The following is a 20583-nucleotide window of genomic DNA, read 5'->3' as shown; positions in this document are numbered from 1 at the left end:
CCGTCATCATCAGGTTGTACTAGAAGTGCTGATTAGTAGTTATCGATACCTACAGTAGTCTACATGCTGTGGAGCTGGCTGGTTGCGTTTTTTCTGAGCGGTAGTGATACGGCATACGGAAAGTGGATTATGTTATGGCTTCGTGCGTGTGTTTGGATGTCTATATATGTACATATATATATATATATACACACCCACACTATAGTGAGCTCCAAAATGTTTGGGACAGAGACATATTTCTTGATTTGGTTTTGTACTCCAATTTTAGATTTGTAATCAAACAGTTTACATGTTATTACATATTTAATAACGTGGGGCGACGTAGCTCAGGAGGTAAGACCGATTGTCTGGTGGTCGGAGGGTTGTCGGTTCAAACCCCGCCCTGGGAATGTCGAAGTGTCCTTGAGCAAGACACCTAACCCCTAACCCCTAACTGCTCTGGCGAATGAGAGGCATCAATTGTAAAGTGCTTTGGATAAAAGCGCTATATAAATGCAGTCCATTTACCATTTACCATTTAAAAATTGCACATTCTCAGTTTTTACGCTCTTTGTTTTTACGCTCTTTGGTAGAAATTCCCCCCCCCCCAATCCCATTTCAGGGCACCTTCACATATCCTTGCATGCAATGACTGCTTCAAGTCTGTGATCACCAGGTGCTGAGTATATTTTCTGGTGATGCTCTGCCTGGATCTTTGGATCTTGGGCAGTTCCCTTTGGCCTCCACACTTTTCTCTTGCCGTTGCTCTAATACAAGTTAATCTTGGTCTTTTCTGTCCATAAGACCTTTTTACAGAACTCCACAGGCTCTTTTAGGTACTTCTTAGAAAACTGTTACATGGCCATCCTGTTTTTGTTGCTAACTAGTGGTTTGCGTCTTGCTGTGTAGCCTCTGTAGTTCTGTTGCTGAAGTCGTCTGTGGACAGTAGTCACTGACACATCCATGCCTGACTCCTGAAGAGTGTTTCTGATCTGTCAGACAGGTGTTTGGAGGTTTTTCTTAATTATGGTGAGAATTGTTCGGGCATCCCCTGCAGAGGTCTTACTTTGCCTACCTGGCCCTTTGTGATTACCGAGCTCACCAGTGCTATCTTTCTTCTTAATGCTGTTCCAGACAGTTGGGTTTGGTTAGCCTAAGGCTTGGCCTATGTCTCTGACTTTTTTTTTCTCGTATTCCCCGGCCTCATAATGGCTTCCTTGTCTTTCGCTGGCACAACTCTGGTCCTCGTGTTGACAAATGCCAGCAACAGACAAATGCCAAAACAAACAAAAGCCTGGAATTAAGACTAGATACTGAAAGCTCGTTTATACCCGCACTAGGGAAATAATTGAACACACCTGTCTAATCAGAAACACACGTGACGCCATTTGTCCCAAACATTATGACGCCCTGAAATGGGGGGACTATGTATGGAAAGTGTTGTAATTTCTACATGAGGAAACCAAAGTGAAATACACAGAAATGCCCTTTAATAAAAGCTGAGAATCTGCACTTTAACTTTGATTACAAATCTATAAATTCAGGAGTAGAGAGCCAAATCAAGAAGGGGAAAAAAACACCTGTGTTTGTCCCAAACATTATGGAGTTGTGTGCATATATATATATGTATTTATATATACACACACACACAAAATAAGAGTTTTTATACACACATGTATGTCTTTATAAATGCATACATATGTATGTACACGTGTCTGTTTTTAAACAACTTTTATAAGTACATTGATTAGTGTCTCCCACCTTGCGTGACCCCGCAGTTTTACTGTGTCCCACCCCCCTCCCCCATGCAGGTCCTCTCGCCTCTGTGCTCCGGCCCACTTCTCTCCCCCTGTCCTGTCCCCATTTTCACTTTGTTTGAGTGAGTGAGGCACAGTGTAACTGGTTGTGTGTGTGCGTGTGTACGTCTGTGTGTCTGTGTATGTATGAGAGTGTGTGTGAGTGCATCTGTTTGAAAGCTCGTGTGTTTGTGTGTGTGTGAGTGTGCACACATCTGTCTGTCCTGGTGAGAGCTACGGTGTCTGGAAGTTGAATTGTGTACCGTGATCATGGGAGATATCAGCGACCTGGACCGACAGATTGACCAGCTGCGAAGGTGTGAGCTCATCAAAGAAAATGAGGTCAAAGCTCTGTGTGCCAAAGCCAGGTGAGGCCTGCTTTCACTCTCATTATTATCAGATTAATTAGGTAAGGCCTGCTTTAAGTTCCATTATTAACAAATTAATCAGGTAAGGCCTGTTTTCAGTCCCAGTATCATCAGATTAATCGGGTAAGGCCTGTTTTCAGTCCCAGTATCATCAGATTAATCGGGTAAGGCCTGCTTACAGTCCCATTATTATCAGATTAATCGGGTAAGGCCTGCTTTCAGTCCCAGTATCATCAGATTAATCGGGTAAGGCCTGCTTTCAGTCCCATTATTGTCAGATTAATCAGGTAAGGCCTGCTTTAAGTTCCATTATTAACAAATTAATCAGGTAAGGCCCGTTTCAGTCCCATTATCAAATGAGCCACTGTAATTGAAATTAAATTACTAGTATTTAAATAAATTTAACAGGATGAAAATCACTGTGCCTGATTATTGGTGTTTTGAATAAGAATAACTATTTGTGAAGCGCTTTCTTACATTGCACGTGGCATGCTTTGCACATTGAAAGCACAGATAAATTCACGAAATAAAAAGGAATTCATAAGATAAGCGGTGAATTAAATGGCAGTGCCAGTGACGTGAGTACATAAGGTTGAAATGGCGGTTTATGGTTGTTTTTCAGGGAGATTCTGGTGGAGGAGAGCAATGTCCAGCGCGTTGATTCTCCAGTCACGGTGAGTAGCTGCCACTGCCAGCCCACTCATTTTGCGAACCGTTTTCTCTATGTGCAAGATGCTGACCTCTTTCTCTGCGTTTCTGCCTCCCAGGTCTGTGGAGATATCCACGGGCAGTTTTACGACCTGAAGGAATTATTCAGAGTAAGTCTCTTGCGATTTTACCTTACCTTACCAGATTCTGCCTTCAAAATGCTCTTACAAACTGGACAAAAGTATTGCCAAGATATGAGTGATTACATACATACTTATATAAGTGATTATATCATATAAAGAGATGACATATATAGTGACTTTAACCAATCGTTCTCCAGAATTCTGACTGGAGAGCTATTCTATGGCTGTATATATTTCGTTTGACCCATTTATTAAAATGTAGCCTGACGTATTTTAATATATGGAAATACAGTGAGCTAACTGCATGTTCACTCGAGCTAGCGCTGTGAACGCAGCCACTTAAGTTGACTGCTCTGAAGTGGAGAATTCCATGACCCATCCAAATCTGGACCTGGCCTACAGTTTGGGAACTTCTGAATGTGAATACCCCTGCTATGTCATATTACACAGTGTTTAAATGAGAATGTGAATACATTACATTACATTACAGGCATTTGGCAGACGCTCTTATCCAGAGCGACGTACAACAAAGTGTATAACCATAACCAGGAACAAGTATGACGAAACCCCTAGAGAGAAGTACCGGGCCAAGTGCAGGGAACAACTGCATAGTTCAACTTGGACCCTGAAGGTTAAACTGATTAACACTAACACAATGAGAACGGCAACAGCGCAATCTATGGAAAAAATACAAGCAGTAGTTAAGACAGGGGGGTTCAGTGTTTGCTGTGGCTTTAGAGTCTGATATCGCCCCATGGGTTGGGGTCTCGCCAACTCAAATATATTTGTATACCGGTCTAAACGGATGCTATGTTGAAATATTGCTTGCTATTTCGGATGGTTTGTTGGAATTTTAGTTTTTTCCCACTGTGGAATGACTGATTGTACACATTGCAACACCGATGTCAGCTTCCACTATGGGCTATGACATCATGTGCTCCTAAGCGTGTGACGTTTAGTCACTGCTTCTTATAACACTGCAGCTCACAGGTCAGGCTCACACAGACACGAGTCAGAGGAAGACTCTTTGCGGACAGCTCGATAGGTGAACTGCGAGCACCCGAACGACCAGCAGGGGTCGCCGGTGAATGCTGAGACACTTTCCCCCTGGCTGCCCGGAACCCGCCCATCCATCCTTGAGTGACAGTACAGACTACCGTATGCTGCTCTGTGGGGCTGCGGAACGCAGTCAGCACTGGCACAGTCCGCGTTCCGTGGACGTCCGTCTATGCACTAGAACAGTGACTCTTTCCTTGTGTTCCAATTACACTCCAGTGTACAGTTCTGGTGTTCCAGTCCATTTAAAACGTTTCAGGTCCACTTGAATCTGTTGACCTATAGCTCATTTTCGTTTGCGGTAAAAAGCTCTTGCCTCTTGTAATTGCAGGTAGGGGGCGATGTTCCTGAGACAAACTACCTTTTCATGGGTGACTTTGTGGACCGAGGGTTCTACAGCGTGGAGACTTTCCTGCTGCTTCTCGCCTTGAAGGTACGTTTCAGATTCTACGCCGATGCTGCCGATCACTTTGCCGCCCTGTCTGAAAGTAGGCAGCGTACTCCAGATGAAGTGCAGACTTTTCGAAAACCAATGGCGAACACGTTGGCGAACACCGCGGTCAGTATAGTCAAAACGAACCCTGTGTACTTCATTTTATGTCACTCCCATGCCTCTTATTTCCTAGCATTGCAGCATCGAGTTATGCACCCACAGCGACCTAACTTCGTAAATATTAGGTCACCGTGGGTGCGAAACATTGGCATTCCGCTGAAAACACAAACAAAAACAATAGAAAAATTTAAAAACTACCATTTAAAGAGTGACATTCTTATGTTACACTAATAGCTTCACATGTATTTGTTGAAGTTGTGCATTTTGTTGGTTAATGTGGTTTGCAATGGTTTTAATTCTAGACATCTTTTGTGACAGTTCATTTTTTTACCACGTTTATACTCAATACATACACAATGTCTAAGTTTGTTTTGCCAGAACTCATCTAATAGTTCAAAAAAAATCAAATTTGAAAATGGAATTAAGTAAAGTAGAATTATGTCACGTGAGCATTTTGTAAATATTTTTGGAAATATCTGCCCTTTATAAAAATTCTGTGAACTGACTTACTGTGGCTGCACAGCTAAAATACCTCAGTGCATATGCAAATCGTAATCATCTTTTTCAACCTTGGTGATGTCATTTCACTGCCTACCCTGTGTTGACACAGTGTCTGATTAGCAAGCTGGCTTAGCCAGTTATTCTGACTCAGTAATGATGCCTTCACTGCACAGTTATATTTGACTATTGCATTACCCTTAAATTTGTGTATGTGCTGTTAGTGTGACGTGAGAGTGTCACTCTTTAAAGGGAAGTCGTTCATTGCTGTTTTTACTGTTGTTTGTGTTTGTGTCGGTATATATCCTGCTGTGTAAATGGATGCAATGTAAATGCTGTGTAAAACTTGTGTAAGTCTGTAATGTAATGTTTGAATGTTTCTGTGTTTCTCTCCCCCCCCTCCCTCCCGCCAGGTGCGCTACCCTGACAGAATTACACTGATCCGGGGGAACCACGAGTCCCGGCAGATCACGCAGGTGTACGGCTTTTACGACGAGTGCCTGAGGAAGTACGGCTCGGTGACGGTGTGGAGATACTGCACCGAGATCTTCGACTACCTGTCCCTCTCCGCCATCATCGATGGGAAGGTCTGTCTGGCTGTGTCTGCCTCTCTGTCTGTCTGCCTGTGTCTGCCTCTCTGTCTGTGTCTGCCTCTCTGTCTGCCTGTGTCTGTTTGTGTCTGTCTGTCTGCCTGTCTGTCTGTTTGTGTCTGTCTGTCTGTCTTTCTGTCTGTTTGTGTCTGTCTGTCTGTCTGCCTCTGTCTGTCTGTGTCTGCCTCTCTGTCTGTCTGCCTCTCTGTCTGTCTGCCTCTCTGTCTGTCTGTCTGTCTGTGTCTGCCTCCCTGTCTGCCTGCCTGTCTGTCTGTCTGTCTGTCTTTGAGGTTCTGTGTTATTTCTAGATTATTCTTTTCTGCATAAAGCAAAATGTTCCTGCTTTGGCCTTTTTCCACGTTTTTGTTTGTTGATTTATTTCATGTCTGTTCCTCTTGCTCTGTGGAAGAGGACTGTGTTTGATGCACAGTTATGAATAGTTCTGAATAAATTAATACATTTGTCGTTTTTCTGTCGTCAGTCCATATGTCTGTCCGTTGCTCTGTCATGCATCCGTCATTCTTTGCAGGACCGGGTTTAAGCCTCTCGTTGCCGTAGTTGCCATAGTTGCCTCCTGTCTTCTCCCGCAGATCTTCTGCGTTCACGGCGGCCTGTCCCCCTCCATCCAGACCCTGGACCAGATCCGGACCATCGACCGGAAGCAGGAGGTCCCGCACGACGGGCCCATGTGTGACCTGCTGTGGTCGGACCCCGAGGGTGAGCCGCCCTGCCCGGGCTGCGTCCGTCCGTCCATCTGTCCGTCGGTCCCACGCGTTTGTCTGTCCGTCCCGCTCGCTCACCGCCTCCTCCTCTCTCTCTCTCCCTCTCTCTCTCCCAGACACCACGGGGTGGGGGGTGAGCCCCCGGGGCGCGGGGTACCTGTTTGGCAGCGACGTGGTGGCCCAGTTCAACGCGGCCAACGACATCGACATGATCTGCCGGGCCCACCAGCTGGTCATGGAAGGCTACAAGTGGCACTTCAACGAGACCGTGCTGACCGTGTGGTCGGCCCCGAACTACTGCTACAGGTAACGCACCCCCCCCCCTCCCCTTCCAACAACGAGCGCACTGTACAGACCATAGACCGTAGGAAAAATACGGACTAAGTCACTGTGACGTCACCCATTCACTCTCCATGGGCTTGGCGAAAGGCGGTTTCGTGCCTGGGAAGTGCAGGTTGTGGGCACCGCCATGTTGTACAAATTGGAACCAGAGATGGTGCAGTAGGGTCATGAAGTATAGTCGTCCACTAAGCGCGTGAAATACAGCGACTTGGCCGTGACGCAAACTGTCCCTGATTCGTCGCACTTGGGGAGACGTTAGACATATAAAAACGCCTATCGCTACAATATTTTCTTGTAGGAAGAAATGATTGACTTCGTATTTTTACCGTATTGTTGCCAGTAGCTTGGATTGAAGCGGGTGGCTGGAACTCCTATGCTAGAGCCAGCCGTACTGGCGCTAGCGAGCTACGTCTCTCAACGAGACCAGGAAATGAGCTTCAAAAACCCTCCCGCAGGTTCGGTTTGTTGTGAAAGTGTGTAATCCCATTTCCCCCCCCCCCCTTCCCAGGTGTGGAAACGTGGCGGCCATCTTGGAGCTGGACGAACACCTCCAGAAAGAGTTCATCATATTCGAAGCAGCCCCACAGGAAACGAGGGGCATCCCCTCCAAAAAGCCAGTGGCTGACTACTTCCTGTGACACCCCCCTCCCCCCACACCGTCCCACCACTGTGTCTACTCAAACTGTACCGGACTGCACTCTGATTGGTTACTCTGGAGACCATCTTTTACACCCTACCACGTCCCCATCAGCTAAAACAGGGATGCCCTCTTCCTCTTCTCTTTTTCCTTTTTGTTTCTTTCTACATATCGTTCTTTCTCCTACTTTTTCTTTTCTCTTTCCTGCTGTTGTAAAGTCATGCTGGCAGTATGCCCCCTGTGTGTGTGTGTACTCCCTACCACTGGCAGTATACCCCTGTGCGTGTGTACTCCCTACCGCTGGCAGTATAAGCCTGTGTGTACTTCCTATCGCTGGGCAGTATTCCCCGTGTGTGTGTGTGTGTGTAGTCCCTGCGACTGGGCAGGATAACCCTGGTGTGTGTGCGTGCGTGTGCGTGCATAGTAGGCAGGATAACCCTGGTGTGTGTGCGTGTATGTACTCCCTGCAACTGGGCAGTATAACCCTGTGTGTATGTGCTCCCTACCGCTGATTCTGTTAAATAGAACCGGTCATTTTGTAGGTTGAGCACAGGCTGTGGGGGTTTCATGGAATTAGGACCTGGGTCCACATTTGAGCAACGTCCGAGTTGCGCCCTGGAAAGGAAGCCGTTTCTGTATGCATTATGAATTTTTCCCCAAACAGAACGTGCTTTTTCCATGATCTGTATTTTTTATAAATCTGTGAAGGAAACTATGGACAATACTTTGTTTGGCGGGTTTCTGTTTCTGTCCTTTACGACTGTACTTGCCTGTTGCTCAACGTGTGTGTTAATGGGGCTGATCCGCTGCTCAACGTGTGTTAATGGGGCTGATCCTCTGCTCAACGTGTGTTAATGGGGCTGATCCGCTGCTCAACGTGTGTTAATGGGGCTGATCCGCTGCTCAACACGCACGTTAATGGGGCTGATCAGCTGCTCACGTGTGTTAATGGGGCTGATCCGCTGCTCAACCTGCGCGTTAATGGGGCTGATCCGCTGCTCAACGTGTGTGTTAATGGGGCTGATCCTCTGCTCAACGTGTGTTAATGGGGCTGATCCGCTGCTCAACGTGTGTTAATGGGGCTGATCCGCTGCTCAACACGCACGTTAATGGGGCTGATCAGCTGCTCACATGTGTGTTAATGGGGCTGATCTGCTGCTCAACCTGCGCGTTAATGGGGCTGATCCGCTGCTCAACGTGTGTTAATGGGGCTGATCCGCTGCTCAACGTGTGTTAATGGGGCTGATCCGCTGCTCAACGTGTGTTAATGGGGCTGATCCGCTGCTCAACATGTGTGTTAATGGGGCTCATCCGCTGCTCAACACGCACATTAATGGGGCTGATCCGCTGCTCAACGTGTGCGTTAATGGGGCTGATCCACTGGTCAGCGCATTCGTTATGAGGACTGATCCGCTGCTCAATGCACGCGTGTTAATCGGACTGATCCGTGGCAGTGGAACTGCTGTAGAGCTGCAGAGTATCGCTGTTCCGAGGACTGGAGTCCGTTGGGTACAGACCAAACTGATCCTTTCTTTTAGTGCAGTCTGTCTGACCAATCTCTCTGTAGGATTTACTGTTGAATTTTATTACTGATCTGTGAAAATAAAACTTTTGTATCAAGCCATATTTTAAACATTTTTTCCCATTTATTGAGGAAGACGTTCACAAAAACAAAATATATCATACTGTACTGTACGCACGTATAAAGGGTAGCATCATTTTAAGCAAATCATAAAATTTTTCTGGGATAATACATGCAAATAAATTGTAGTTCATTGTTAATTACCATTGTAAATGATATATTTGCAATAGGCCTACTGTCTGGGCTATGTTTTTAAAATATATGTTTTCAAAAATGTGACGTGTAAGTGTTACTCGAATTTGAAAATGTTTTCTTTATACTTCCTCTGTTAAAGAAGAACAGGGACTCACTGTTCCTCCTGCCATGTTTAATAGTAAGATTGGGTCATTTTTCACGGATTCTGGGTGGTGTAGAAACGGGGGTGTCAAACTGAATCCCAAGGGGGCTGCAGTGTCTGCAGGTTTTTATGGCTTCCAATCAGCTGCCAGTCAAGGCAATGAGTACAAGGCGTGTGCCAATCAGTGATTTAAATAAAATGCTTGTGACTCTGGCTTGTGTCGCCAGCTACGACACTAGTGTATAGGCAAGTGACTACCGGGTGCAGATATCCCGAGTTCTATGTGTATGTTAGGACCATAAAACGTCTAGGTGTGCAGTGTTTAGTCAACAAGGAATGTCAGGTTAAAATGAATGCAATTTATTGTTCAGTGTGTTCCGTAATAATGACGGTATGATGCAAAATGTGAGTGGTGAAATGGCTATGTGCGTAAATGATGCACAGGAGACCGTTGATGAGTCTCCCTGAACCATCGCAATTCTTGCATACAAGGAAAAACCCCAAGTCATCCAATATGCACACAATCATGACGAAACAGTACAACAATTAATCCTGCTTGCGCCATCTCTCAGCATATCACACTGGGTTAACCTTTGTAGCTGAGGCACCAACTTGTTCCCCATGACATCGGCTTTCTAACAGTACAAAACATGATTACACTGTATTATGGAGAACCTAAATTTTACATAATGCTGATCCAATCGGATGTTTTGCGACTGGGCAGAGTTTCTTTATCACACTTGCTGACTCCCCGTCAGCACAGTATACGGTGTTTTCCTTTTGGAGTCGATAAGGAGGACACTTCTGTAAACCGCCTACAGTTTCCTCACACGAAGACTGAATATCATCAGCATCATTGTATTGCGGGCATGCAAGAGAGTTGCGATGAGAGGAATGGACTATCTTTGGCTGCGGTATTTGAGATGGGTATTGGAAGAATTAATGAAAATGATGTTTATAAGCTTATAAGCATTTTCCGATAAGGTACAAATGGCTACCGACTTTTTGTTGAATAAAGTTGCACAATTTACTTGCGGTAGTATTTTCTGACTGGATAGTAAAGTACGATAGATATAAGTAGGCTATCGTAGGACATTTCCACAAGGTAGGACAAATCGAAGGAACACTGGCAAACGCCCAAGCCGTACCAATATTCGCGATATTACACAAGTTAAAAGTGTCGTATCGCTTTTATAAAACGATGTCTCAAATATATCTTAGATAACACTTCACCAAAGAAACACAACACAACAATCTTAAAATTACCCTAATGTTTGCCAATGGTGGGCATTATTTAAGCAATAGCTTACTTCAGGCCGTGGTATATGGTTATTATATCACAGCTAAGGGGCTGTTAGCCGAACAACGCTTCTTAGCTTTGATATAATAACCATATACCACGGCCTGTCTTAATTGCTTAAATATACCACGGCTACGAACCAATCAGATTGCTTGATTTGAGCTTCCCATTTTATAATTTTCAGTAGGGAGATATGTTACTTTTCCTTACTTTTCTTATTGTACACGTTGATTTGGACACTAATTTGGATATAATTTTACGTAGAAAAATAACGGACAAAGAAATACATGTTCAAGATGATTATAGCACCTATTTCCAGAAGCATGACTGGACTTAATTACACTAGGTATGAACTAACACATATAAGAAAGTGTAATGCTTATTACTTGTTTAACACAAATGCTATTTATTTCTTCATTTGTTTTGTTGATATTACATCTATTGTATTTACACTCTGTCAAAGAGAAATTGTTGCAAAATTTTCCATTGTCAAAATCTGATTTTAAATGCAGTGTTTCCATAATTTGTGCCACACACACACTGCTGACAGTTGTCTGTCTCGGGCGAGGTATTGTGAGTACTTACGTCACTGCACAATAGCGACCCCCCCTGGCTGATCACCAAGCTGAATTACTTATATTTTCAATTGGATGGAGTAATGTTTAGGCAACTACTGTGGTAACTGAAATGTATAAACTCCGAGCAGCAAAGAGACACGCCAACATGTTCAGATTTGAGTATAGTCAATGTTTATTATTGTAAATCTAACTTGCACACCGTCTTTGATAATTCTCTCGCCGTCCCACTCAGTTTTCCCCAGGTTAAATTTATAAATGCATTTCCATGACATTAGTAATGCTGAGTGATATTAAATATTCTGCAACCAAATGGTGCAGGAGGCAATACCACTTCCATCCGCAGTTCATGTTCCTGAAGATTACAAAATGTCCATTTCATTTTAAAATGCGTTTTTTTTTTTACTTAACTGCATTAACCTTAAACCACCAAACAAAATTTTGAAATACCATAATTATTCTTTAAAATATGGAGCAAGTATTTTAGTAGCAGTAAATTACACTGAACAAAAGAAATCTGCTTTCAGATGCACCATGTCTTTCTCTTTTACCCTTAGACTGGGTTTAGAGTTACTTGTGCACTAAAGTACAGTCATAATTGATAAAATAACAAAAAGGGATAATTATAAAAAGATAAAGTTGGAATTACTTAATGTATTTTGAGTTCAACATGTTTTAACAAACTGACAAAAACACAAACAGACACAGTCACACAAAAACATGGTCATTTCCTGACAACTGCCTGTTTTGGAGGGCTTGGTGATGTGGCACGTTCTGATTGGCTGCAGGAGTAAGGGCAGTATGCGGGACTTGGGGAGGTAAATAATGGTTGATCAAACAGTCCCATTTCCCCTCAACATCTAGTCTTCTCCTGCTTTCATCCCTCGAACAGATCCCTGATTCCGCATCTGAGGGAGGAAATGACGGTTAATCACAAGAGGAACACCATGGAAACAAGCCAGCTGCATGGAAGACATTTTTTATGCTTCTTCATTTTCTCCCCTATGTGGAATGACTGTTATAAATGTATCAGCGCTCATTGGCACAGTGTCTACTGTTGATTCAGTACAGCGCAGACAAGCATGTGTTCTGCTCTGAAGCGCCTGATTGATGCCAGTCCCTGCTTCTCACCACACACAGCTCCCAGGTCAGGCTCACACAGACATGATTCTGAGGAAGACTCGTCACTTGTGGGTGCCTGGTTGACTAATAGAGGGTCGTGGGCCGGCCTACTGAATCCCTCCCATCCCTGGGTGACGTTAGAGCCAACCGTGCGCTGTAATGTGGGGCTGCTGGCCAGAGTTGGTACTGACTTAATCCTAATCACTGCTGCGCTAATGGCTTGTAGACAAGCACTGAAAACCCACAGAAATGCAAACAGTAGGAATCGCAGAAGGTCTCTACTGCCAATCACGTTGCTCGGAAGCATGTGGCATGCGTGGTGCATAGCTGATTGGCTGATGTAGCAGTGAATGGTGCTAAAGAAAGGCAATATCGGGGTCCCACACCTGGTCCAGCTCTTTCTGCGTCTCCTCCTCCATTCTCCGGATGTCCTCCATAGTGAGGTCCACCCAGCGGTCCAGCCAGCAGAACAGCTGCCTGTGGAAGTTGGTGAAGAGCCTCTTCTCCTGCTGCTCGAACCCGGGACCAGGGAAGAGAGAGGAGGTGTTACTGCAGCACTAAAGGACCAGGCCGTCAGAAAACAAAGACTCTGCAGACCCCACCAGACACTCGATCCTACAATCCTCCTGACCTTTCTACCTCTTAGCAATGGAAGCTCCAGTTGCTATATTATAGGACAGGGCTGCCCAGCCCTGTTCCTTAAGATCTACTGTCCTGTAGGTTTTCATTCCAACTCTAACAAAGCGCACCTCATTCAACAGTTAGAGATCTCGTCGAACCGTGAATTAGTAGAATCAAGTGTTCCAAATTAGGGTTGAAATGAAAACCTACAGGATGGTAGATCTCCAGGAACAGGACTATGGCAGCCCTGTTCTAGAACATAACGTCCATTCCACAATACTGTCCTTTGCCTTGCCTCTCACTGAATTTATACAAGAGGCATCAAAGTGGGATACTTATGAAATGTCAGACTTCAGACTACAGAGCAGAGTATCTGGATAACCTAAAGAATCTCAAGACGCTCAAGAAGCTGAAGCATCAAACAGGGACAGGAGTGTGAGGGGCTTTTAACGCACAAACACCCGAAAAACAAGTCATGTCTGCTGCTCATTCTAAACACTTCCCCTCAAATCTTATGACTTTTAACCCCTATTGATTATGCGATGACGCACACGGCGTTATGATAATCTCTGTTGATCTAAGATGCATGCTTTCACGTTAAATCCTGATGATGTCATTCTGCTCAATGCTGAAACCTTTGCAAGCGGCACTAATGAGTATTCATCTCAGGGGTTCAGTCTTTTTTGTTTTAGCTCCTAGCAGAACTGATTTTTTTTCAAAACCAACTTTGGGTACACAAGCTACTTAATCCTAGTACAGGTTTTATGACAAACTATTTTTTTATTAAAAACTAGTTTTTAGTCTTCACCTTGTGAATGAATTTCTCCACCCTTCCTTGAAGGCCCCACCAGCGGAAATGAACCGTTACCAGCTTATAGGCCGTCATGTAGGGACAGTTACCGCTGTAGAGCTCCTTCTGTATGGACAGCGAATAGAGAAAGATAATTCACACAGTGGAGTTCCTTCTACATAGAAAGAGAGAATAAAGATAATTCACACACAGTCACAGTGGAGTTCCTTCTACATGGAAAGAGAGAATAAAGATAATTCACACACTGTCAACGTGGAGTTCCTTCTACATGTAGAGAGAATAAAGATAATTCACTCAGTCTTCACACTAAACAGTTTCCATTCTGCAGAATGACTGCAAAAGGTTGTACAGGGCTGTGCCAAGCCCTGCTGCATTTCATCATTATCAGTGAGTGCGGTTAAGGGGTGATTTCGGAATGCAACAGCACTTGACTACACGCGGTCTGATTTAGGAGGGGTGTGACACAAACCTTCCAGCCGGGTCCCAAGGGTCCCCTCCCCGTCTTTTCGGAGTGAAAGATAGCCGGGTCTTCCTCTGGCTTGTAGTCCTGGTGTAGACAGAGAACACCGATTGGAGACAGATCACCAGTCAAAGGGCTGCCTTTACATCTACTATAAAATCTAGTTCACTGACAGAGACTGAAGTGTAGTTGATAAACGGGTTATTGTAGAAGTGTTGTGTGAACTTACAACATCATCAACTTGCGATCGATCAGCAATATCTATGGGCACCACCTCTGCTTCCTCCCACTCTTCAGGAGGTAAACCATGGGGCTGGAGAGAGGAGGAAGGGATTATTCCAGAGCGGAATCCACAGCATATGCAGAATGTGAGCACGACAGCCAATCACACTCCGCCATATCTGCTCTTATGAAATTAGCCCTAAAAGAGACTCAGAAATGAAATATTTCTACCAAGCGAACAAACACACATCACCTAACCCACATCTAAACACACACACACGTGCATAGAGGCAGGCGCACACACACACACACATGTGCATGCACAGAGGCACACACAATTTCATTGCCAACACTCACATTGTTAGTTGTTCCAATGTCCGGCTTGTGCCAAGTTTCAATCTTAATGAAAAAGTCATCCTTCATGTACTCATTCTGCAAAGAGCAAAAACACTGACATTATCAACCTTGCTCAGGTACAGGAGGGCCAGCATCAGTTCAGAAGGCATAAATGTGACAGAAACAGTGTTAAAAGTGACACTTACCGTCACAACTGTGCGTTCACCAATGTCAGCGAAGGTCCAAGGAGGCGCGCGAGAGAGAAAGAGAACAGACACTATTCACCATACTGTAATACCTGTACAAAACCGCAAATCCCATAATGCATCGCGGCCGACAGTCAGCAGGGAACATTCAATCAGTACAGTAGGTTGCAGGCAGATGCTGAATACTGTGGTCATAAAACAAGTAATCGGTTCATTTCTACACTATACTATCAAGAAATATTTATTGAAACATATATTACAGCATGGGCAATTTCAAAACTAAAAATGGGGGAGAAAAAATTCACAGAACAGAGAATATACTGTTAAATATATGCATAAATGTAGCAGTACAATGCCTAGCGCAACAGTAATTACAAACATAAATACAGCAAGATACTGACTCGTGCGGCAATATGGATATGCATTCCAAGCCTTCTCGTGGAAGACCAGCGCTCCTTCTGGTGCAAACATCTGGATGAAACTGGGCACCTTACTGCAAAAAGAACGAAAGGGAAAAGCTGTAACACATGAATCACACATATTTAAAATAAGAATAACCCACCAATAAGCAAATGAGCTGTAGTAATAACTGTTAATTATGGTAGGCCATACAGTAAACAGGGTAAAATGTAGGCAAAATATTATGTATATGGTAGATGTAATGTAATGTACAACCAATTAATAATAAACACTGTAAAAAAGCACTTAAGAAAACTGATACATTTTTTTAAAGCTTACACTTCATATTATACTAGCAGGCAGGCAATTTGATAGGCAGGTATTCATACACAGCAATTATATATAGTACATGTGACTTGCATATATGGTAGATATTGTGGGAGCAGGATGAACTGTGTATATGGTAGATGTTGTGGGAGCAGGCTGACCTGTGTATATGATAGATCTTGTGGGAGCAGGCTGATCTGTGTATATGATCGATCTTGTGGGAGCAGGCTGACCTGTGTATATGTTAGATGTTGTGGGAGCAGGATGAACTGTGTATATGGTAGATGTTGTGGGAGCAGGCTGACCTGTGTATATGGTAGATCTTGTGGGAGCAGGCTGACCTGTGTATATGGTAGATCTTGTGGGAGCAGGCTGATCTGTGTATATGATAGATCTTGTGGGAGCAGGCTGACCTGTGTATATGTTAGATGTTGTGGGAGCAGGATGAACTGTGTATATGGTAGATGTTGTGGGAGCAGGCTGACCTGTGTATATGGTAGATGTTGTGGGAGCAGGCGGACCTGTGTATATGGTAGATGTTGCAGGAGCAGGCTGATCTGTGTATATGATCGATCTTGTGGGAGCAGGCGGACCTGTGTATATGTTAGATGTTGCAGGAGCAGGCCGATCTGTGTACATGATAGATTTTGTGGGAGCAGGCTGACCTGTGTATATGGTAGATGTTGTGGGAGCAGGCTGACCTGTGTATATGGTAGATGTTGTGGGAGCAGGCTGATCTGTGTATATGACAGATGTTGTGGGAGCATACTGATCTGTGTATATGATAGATGTTGTGGGAGCAGGCTGACCTGTGTATATGATAGATGTTGTGGGAGCAGGCTGATCTGTATATATGACAGATCTTGTGGAAGCAGGCTGACCTGTGTATATGATAGATTTTGTGGGAGCAGGCTGACCTGTGTATGTGACCGATGTTGGGGGAGCAGGCTGACCTGTGTATGTGATAGATGTTGAGGCAGATCTTATGGGAGCAAGCTAACCTGTGTATGTGGTAGATCTTGTGGGTGTACTGGCCCTTCTCGCCCTCCTTCTCATAAGGCTCATTGCGAAGCACCTCTATTCCCTCCCCACCTCCTGTGTTGTTCTTACTGGCTTCTGCCACCGAGAACAGCTGGCCAACCTGGTACTGGGGAAAAAGGAGGTTACCTGGTAGAGTCATGGCTCTCAATGTACACACATTATCAGTGCACTCATAAAACAGCTCAGTGCTGTAACACAAACGTTAGCCAGCTACATCTTACTTAAGAGAGTGCTGTGTGAACAAAACATTTCTGTTATGTAACCTATCAGGTAACCGGCATTTTACTGGTCGTAACACAGTCATTTAGAAACTAAAATGCTACCAAAGAAACGCAATGAATAGCTACTTACCTCTTCTACAGAACATGGTAACAGCACTTGACTACGAGAGAGAAAAAGCAGGTGTTGACACAACAACGACTTAACAGCTTGCACAATCGCTTTACAGCACGAAAAAATACTATGTGCTCCAAATGCATGAACACCCCTAGGCTAATGCCACAGCTAGCCGGTTAGCAACAAAGATAACGTCAAACGTTTTTGAAACCATTACAAATATATAACATCGCAGTATTACTGAGGGAAAACAAACAGCAGCAGCACATGATGTCAATGTTAACATAGTAAGCATACAATACAAATAACACGAGACATACTGTACTAGAAGGCTGGGTAGCTTGCCGCTACCCAGGACTGCATAGCTAGCTCGCTATATGACTGCTCGTATTCCATCCTTTGATTATGTAATCTTCACGAGAGCTTCTATTTTCGCATCAAATATACGTTTATAAAGAGAGCAATATGAAAAATGAATCTGTAATGTTAATAACGACATGCACTTACTATTCTTTAATGAGTACCATCCCGAATCTGGACAGAACGATACATCCAACAACAGAATCCTCTCACCGGAAATATGAGCAACACGTTCCTTCGCGTCATTGAGCATGAGAGGGCAGCGCTACTGGGCGCTCAGAGTAACCATCTTGGGGAGGAGGGAAGGGTGATTTCAGCCCACCGCCATCGAAAAACAAATCTGTTTTACCAGGTCGAGTACTGCGGTGAAGTTTCTTTTATTTTGGATATTGCGTAATAAGCTGATGTTCTATTAGAACGCTAATACATGGGATGCCCAGGCACTGTCATAAAAGTGCCCGGTACAACTATTTCTAATGAATATCACAACAAATATTTGTCAGCAACATCCTACCCACATGGCACGTAGATGTACGACTAAGTGTAGAATTTAGCTTTCTGATGAAAGAAACGGAGAGAATTTGTTGTGGAGAAAGCACACTTTTAACATGTTTTATTTATGTATTTATTTATTTATTAAACCAATGGTTATTTTTTAGATACTATGATTTCTTTTTCTTTTTTTTTTTTTTGGAAAGGGTTTATTTTTACAAATCAAGATTTTTTCTAGAACAAAGATTCTCTTTGGAAACAAGGACTTCAACAAGAATTTATGTTTAGAAATAAGTGTTCCTTTTAAGAAAAATGATGGATTTTAACTCAGGATTAAAAAGCTTACCCGGTAAAAAAATAATTAAATACCATTCCCACATCCAAAAACCAAAAAAAAAGCAAAAATCTGTGGGTTTTCCATTAAAATGAATGAACAATATCTTCATTCAATAACTATGATGAAATAAACACATGAAAATGTATTTGAAGACACTGGAAAAACAACAAGATGAACAAGATTATAGCCTTATGTCCAAAAAGTGAAAAATGTTCAAAAATCAAAATATGTGCGATTTCTGTTCAGATGGATGAAAAATCAGTGTTATCCAACAACCACAGTGAAAAAAATGAATGAAATATACTTGAAGACATCTATGAAGAAAAACCAATTTCACTGGAAAACAACAAAATATGACTATAGGTGTATATCCAAAAAGTATTTTAAAAATTCCAAAATTATGAATGTCATATCAACAGATGGATGTGCTGTAATGTTCAAATCTACAGTGAAATGAATGAGTGAAAATGTTCCTGAAGACATCTGTGATAAAAAATCTGTTTCAGTGAAAAATCAGTAAAATACATTATTATAGTCTTATATCCCAAAAGTGAAAAAAATACAAATGTTCTAAATATGTCATTTTTGTCATTCATATGGAGGCAGAATCATGTTTATTCAACAACCACAGTGAATTACATGAATGAAAGTGCTCTTGAAGACCTATGATGAAAAATATTTTTTAGTGGAAAAAACAGCAAAATATATAAAACTTGACCAAAAATTGAAAAAATACAAAAGTTCCAAATATGTCAGTTTTCATTCAGAGGGATGTCAAATCATGTTTATTCGACAACCAGGGTGAAATTAATTAATACAAATATGTTTGAAGACATTTATGATGAAAAATGTGTTTCAATGGAAAATCAGAAAAATACATAAAACTTATGCCTAAAAAGTGAAAAGGTTAAATTATAAATATGTTATTTTTCATTCAGAGGGATGCAAGATCATGCTTATTTACCACCATGGTGAAATTAATGAATGAAAATGTTCTTTTTTTATTTATGATAAAAAAATCTGTTTGTCAACAACAACAACAACAAAACCAGCGAAATACGCATTTTGTTAATAGAATTTGAAATATATGTTATTTTTCATTTGGATGGTTTCAATAACATATTTATTCAACTATGGTAAAATAAATTAATGAAAAATGTCTAGAAGACATGTGTGGAAAAATCTGTTTCAGTGGAAAACAGTATACATAAGATGCATACTGTATTATGAAGTATTATGTTCAAAAACTGAAAAATGCAAGAAAATCTAAATGTAATTTTTTCATTCAGATGGATGACATATCATGTTTAGTCAACAACCACAGTAAAAAAAATTCAAGACATTTATGATGAAAAATCTGTTTCATTGGAAAAACAGCAAAATACATATAGACTTTAACAAAAAAAAGGAAAAGTTATAAATATATAATTTTTCACATTCAGATGGATGTGGAATCATGTTTATTCAGTTATTGCGCCATGCTCTTTTAAGATGGTCCCATCCCTTTGACAGTTTTGGAATTGATTGTCTTGAATATCCAATAACCAAATTGAAAGTCATGCATTCAAATTAACAATTGAGTATAATTAACATTGGTATTAGTGTTTTAGAACACAGTTACTGTCCAAATATCCCCATATTTTAGGACACAAACATTCACATAGACCACAGTAGTTTGGGCCGTGACTGTGCTAGCCAGTGTTTCACAAAAGGTAGTAATCACATATCAGTAAAATATGCAATGTCACCACAATGCACTTTGTCAACTTTGTAGAAGTTAACATACAAAACTGGGTTCATTTACATGACAGTGGTTTACTCTAATGGCCTAAGCAGTCCCCAGATCTCTCCAACAGAGCTTTCCAGCTTTGGGATGAGCTGGAAAGGGCGGTTTGTAGCATGAATGTGTGGCTGAAAAAACTTCAGTCACTGCGTTAATGCTGCCAAGTCAGCATGGACCAAAATCCCAAAGGAATGTTTTCAGCAGCTTGTTGAATCCACGTCACAAAGCATCCAAGCAATTCTGGAGGCAAAAGGGGCTCCTCCTCGGCACTAGATAAGTGTGCCTAATAAAGTGGCCACTGAGTGTATGTGTGTATGCATGCATATGCATGTCAATGTGTAATTACACTATTTAAACCATTTTTGAAACTTAAAAATGTATTGTTTAGAAGCTGTCAAGAGGAGTCCTTGTACCTTTTGATAACAGCTGTCAAGCATGATGTCAAGCATTATGGTACCTCATGAAAACCACAAGCTTGCCCCATCACACTATGTGAATACGAAAGGAAAAGTATGACCTATGTGGACTGAATCCCTGCTTGCGAGAGGAGCCAGCGGATGGATATACATCTTGCCTCCTCTTGAGTGTATACACTTGAGTGTAT

The 20583-nt window shown here is 42.6% G+C and overlaps 2 protein-coding genes across 5 annotated transcripts in view; one reads left to right on the top strand and one right to left on the bottom strand.

The window, feature by feature from the left end:
• The window catches only part of LOC135244014 (serine/threonine-protein phosphatase 4 catalytic subunit B), a 30467-nt gene extending 21511 nt beyond the window's left edge, over positions 1–8956 (top strand). For 2 of the 4 annotated variants that reach the window (XM_064316208.1, XM_064316206.1), the window contains exons 2-9: positions 1791–2143; positions 2766–2817; positions 2911–2961; positions 4322–4423; positions 5455–5628; positions 6222–6348; positions 6470–6659; positions 7204–8956. In XM_064316208.1, coding sequence (XP_064172278.1) covers positions 2046–2143; positions 2766–2817; positions 2911–2961; positions 4322–4423; positions 5455–5628; positions 6222–6348; positions 6470–6659; positions 7204–7333 — 924 coding nt within the window. In that variant the 5' untranslated portion in view covers positions 1791–2045 and the 3' untranslated portion in view covers positions 7334–8956. The remainder of the gene's footprint in view (positions 1–1790; positions 2144–2765; positions 2818–2910; positions 2962–4321; positions 4424–5454; positions 5629–6221; positions 6349–6469; positions 6660–7203) is intronic. The other 2 variants (XR_010326873.1, XR_010326872.1) reach the window with 2 other exon arrangements.
• A 2327-nt stretch (positions 8957–11283) lies between these two features.
• pitpnbl (phosphatidylinositol transfer protein, beta, like) lies at positions 11284–17666 on the bottom strand. Its single transcript, XM_064316209.1, has 10 exons — positions 17515–17666; positions 17023–17053; positions 16632–16777; positions 15292–15397; positions 14720–14788; positions 14370–14453; positions 14150–14227; positions 13678–13785; positions 12635–12757; positions 11284–12034 (listed from the first exon to the last, which is right to left on the bottom strand). Exons 1-10 carry the CDS (start codon positions 17532–17534, stop codon positions 11987–11989), a joined length of 813 nt encoding a protein of 270 aa, XP_064172279.1. The 5' UTR covers positions 17535–17666; the 3' UTR covers positions 11284–11986.
• Positions 17667–20583: the final 2917 nt, after the last annotated feature.

This window comes from Anguilla rostrata, chromosome 17 (genome assembly GCF_018555375.3).
Source record: "Anguilla rostrata isolate EN2019 chromosome 17, ASM1855537v3, whole genome shotgun sequence".
Classification (NCBI taxonomy): domain Eukaryota; kingdom Metazoa; phylum Chordata; class Actinopteri; order Anguilliformes; family Anguillidae; genus Anguilla; species Anguilla rostrata.
The sequence above is the reverse complement of the archived record's forward strand: the minus strand, read 5'-3'. Positions and strand labels throughout refer to the sequence as shown.

What these genes read in the sequence shown, in the direction of transcription:
- pitpnbl (XM_064316209.1), bottom strand. Translation starts at nt 17,534, where the DNA reads ATGGTACTCATTAAAGAATA. An exon ending in ACATTGGAACAACTAACAAT is followed by an intron (nt 14,454 to 14,719) that starts GTGAGTGTTGGC and finishes TCCTCTCTCCAG; the next exon opens with CCCCATGGTTTACCTCCTGA. An exon ending in CGCAGAAAGAGCTGGACCAG is followed by an intron (nt 12,035 to 12,634) that starts GTGTGGGACCCC and finishes TTCCTCCCTCAG; the next exon opens with ATGCGGAATCAGGGATCTGT.